Source organism: Monopterus albus, unplaced genomic scaffold, assembly GCF_001952655.1.
Source record: "Monopterus albus unplaced genomic scaffold, M_albus_1.0 scaffold152.1, whole genome shotgun sequence".
Taxonomy (NCBI): Eukaryota; Metazoa; Chordata; class Actinopteri; order Synbranchiformes; family Synbranchidae; genus Monopterus; species Monopterus albus.
Window position 1 is genome coordinate 1,273,069 of NW_018128032.1, and position 2,481 is coordinate 1,275,549.

The 2,481-nt window shown below is 42.0% G+C and overlaps 1 protein-coding gene across 1 annotated transcript in view; it reads left to right on the forward strand.

The window, feature by feature from the left end:
* acad8 (acyl-CoA dehydrogenase family, member 8) overlaps nucleotides 1-2,481 on the forward strand; it is an 11,418-nt gene that overhangs the window by 3,185 nt on the left and 5,752 nt on the right. The window contains exons 3-4 of the mRNA XM_020614847.1: nucleotides 836-1,005; nucleotides 1,475-1,584. Of these exons, the coding sequence (XP_020470503.1) occupies nucleotides 836-1,005; nucleotides 1,475-1,584 (280 nt within the window). The remainder of the gene's footprint in view (nucleotides 1-835; nucleotides 1,006-1,474; nucleotides 1,585-2,481) is intronic.

Sequence of the window (2,481 nt, forward strand, 5' to 3'; positions counted from 1 at the left end):
TACTCAAGTTCATTTGCATGTGAAGGCAGACGAGCGAATACTTTTGGCAATGTAGTGTATCTCCCTTACACAAGACAGCGGTGACAAGTGGGTTGATCCAGTGTAAAATTTCCCTTTCACAATTCTCCCAATCAGCTTTATTGGCCAGGTGTGTTGGACACACGAGGAATTTGATTCTGGTACAGTGGCTCTCAATGCGTATGTACATGTCCTTATGTAAGGCAGCAGTGGGCAAGTAAACAATATAAGGCTGAGAACAGAAGTAAGGAAGTAATGTGCAATCAAGCAAAGGAATGTGCTTTAGGAGTAAAAACACACATCGATATGTACAAGCTATATTTACAGGTATTGCACTGAGGGTTATTGTCCGGTCATACTGTTGTGGGTTAAGTGTTCACCAGAGTGATGGCCTGGGGGAAGAAACTGTCCCTGTGCCTGGTTGTCTTGGTGCACAGTGACCTGTAACGCCATCCAGAGGGGAGGTGTTCAGACAGATTGTGTCCAGGGTGTGAGGGGTCTGGAGAAATCTTCTCTGCCCTCCCTTTGACCTGTGAGGTGTACAGGCTTGTACCAATGATCTTTTCTGCAGTCCTGACAGTCCGTTGGAGTCTGTACTTGTCCTGTTTGGTTGCTGAGCCAAACCAGACGGTGATGGAGGTGCAGAGAACAGATTTGATGATTCCTCTGTAGAACTGTATGTTTTTATGTTAAGGAAAAATTACTATTGGTGGACATATTTTCATCACATTGTTTTCAGCTCTAAAATATCAGTATCTGTATCTCCGTCATAAATCCAGTATCTGTTGAACTATAATAATTGTTAATTTTTTGCCAGGAAATCTTTCCAGTGGAGACAATGCGGAAAGCAGCTCAGCTGGGGTTTGGTGGTATCTATGTTCAGCCAGATGTTGGAGGATCAGGCCTTTCTCGCCTGGACACATCAGTCATCTTTGAGGCCTTGTCCACAGGATGTGTCAGCACCACAGCCTACATCAGTATCCACAAGTACGAACCCCTCATACCACAGTAATGACGAGTCAGCAGCAAATGTGAGGAAAATGTGAAAGATTTATTGTTTGGATGTTTACAAGTTGAGAGGTTTGGCATCTTGGATAAAAAGAGACTGGTGGCTGATTGCATACTTTACATCTTATTATGAAAGTCATGGCATGGCCTGAGTAACCAGGTATGACCAGAGCAGTGGCCGGTTTTGTGACTGAAAGGGTTAGTTACAGCATCATTTTGTGAGGTTCTTAGAATACCTATACAGCAATCGTCCAAACGGCATATAAAAAAATCAGTGATGTTTGGTCTTTCATTTGTACTGAAACACGATTTTCCTCAAATTTGATATTTTTGCCCATGTAAAACATAACGTACTGTGCTTCTTTGGCCTGGTGAAAGCAATAAATGAATTGTGTTACTGTATGTCTACTATACAGGCACTATATTGATATGTGTTTTCTTCATGCAGCATGTGTGCCTGGATGATAGACACCTTTGGCAGTAAGGAGAACAGGGAGAAGTTCTGTCCTGATCTCTGCTCAATGAAAACATTTGCTTCCTATTGTCTCACTGAACCAGGTCAGTTTATATTTTTATCACTTTTGTTGGATTGCATGCATGAAATAAAAGCATGGATGGCTTCATATATTTTACATTTTAATGAAAAAAAGACTGAGGTCGTATTATTCCAACCCAGCGGTGCCTGTGTCTATTATGATAAACAGATTAACTCAGTGGTTAAGTCCATTTTCCATCAGCTGCGACTCTCATCTAGGGTCAAGCCCTTTGTAACAAAAAAGATTTTGAAAGTGTTATACATGCTTTTATTTCTAGTTGCTTTGATTATGGTATTGCCCTATACGTTGGTGTTGGCCAGGTTTCATTGGCTCCTTGCAGCTTGTCCAAAATGTTGCAGCTCATCATTTAACTGGAGCAAGGAAGTGGGAGCCAGTGACGTGCGGTCAGGGGAGGCAGGTGAGGCAGAGCCTCCCCTGTCAATCTTGAAAAGAAAAAAAAAAGTTAACCATAAAATATAATAAATGTTAATATTTGTCGGCTGGTGTGTGTTGTAGGCCCTTTTGCCGTTCGAATCCGATGTTGAAGGAATTTTTTTTCAATAAAGAATAGCAGAATTCCCGTATGTCCCGTTCAAATACATGGAGGAGATGCGCGATGAGGCAGTACTTTGCTGTGCCTCTCGGTGGATCGTGTAATCCTCACAAACTGTGTCGCCTCACAAATAGTGTGTCGCTGTCCCTCTATATATCACAAATAAAATGCTTTCAAACACTCTGATTATATGCTCTGCCTTGCCATAATCTGGATAATGTATAAAATGTAGTTCTGTAACATGTTTAGGCTCGCAGATTAACCATAAAACCCAGTAAAAAAGTTACTCGGTGAGGCAAACAGTACCCCTGCCTCAAGGCAGCGGGCGCTAGTGAGCCCACAGATTCTTGCACTACCTACAATCTT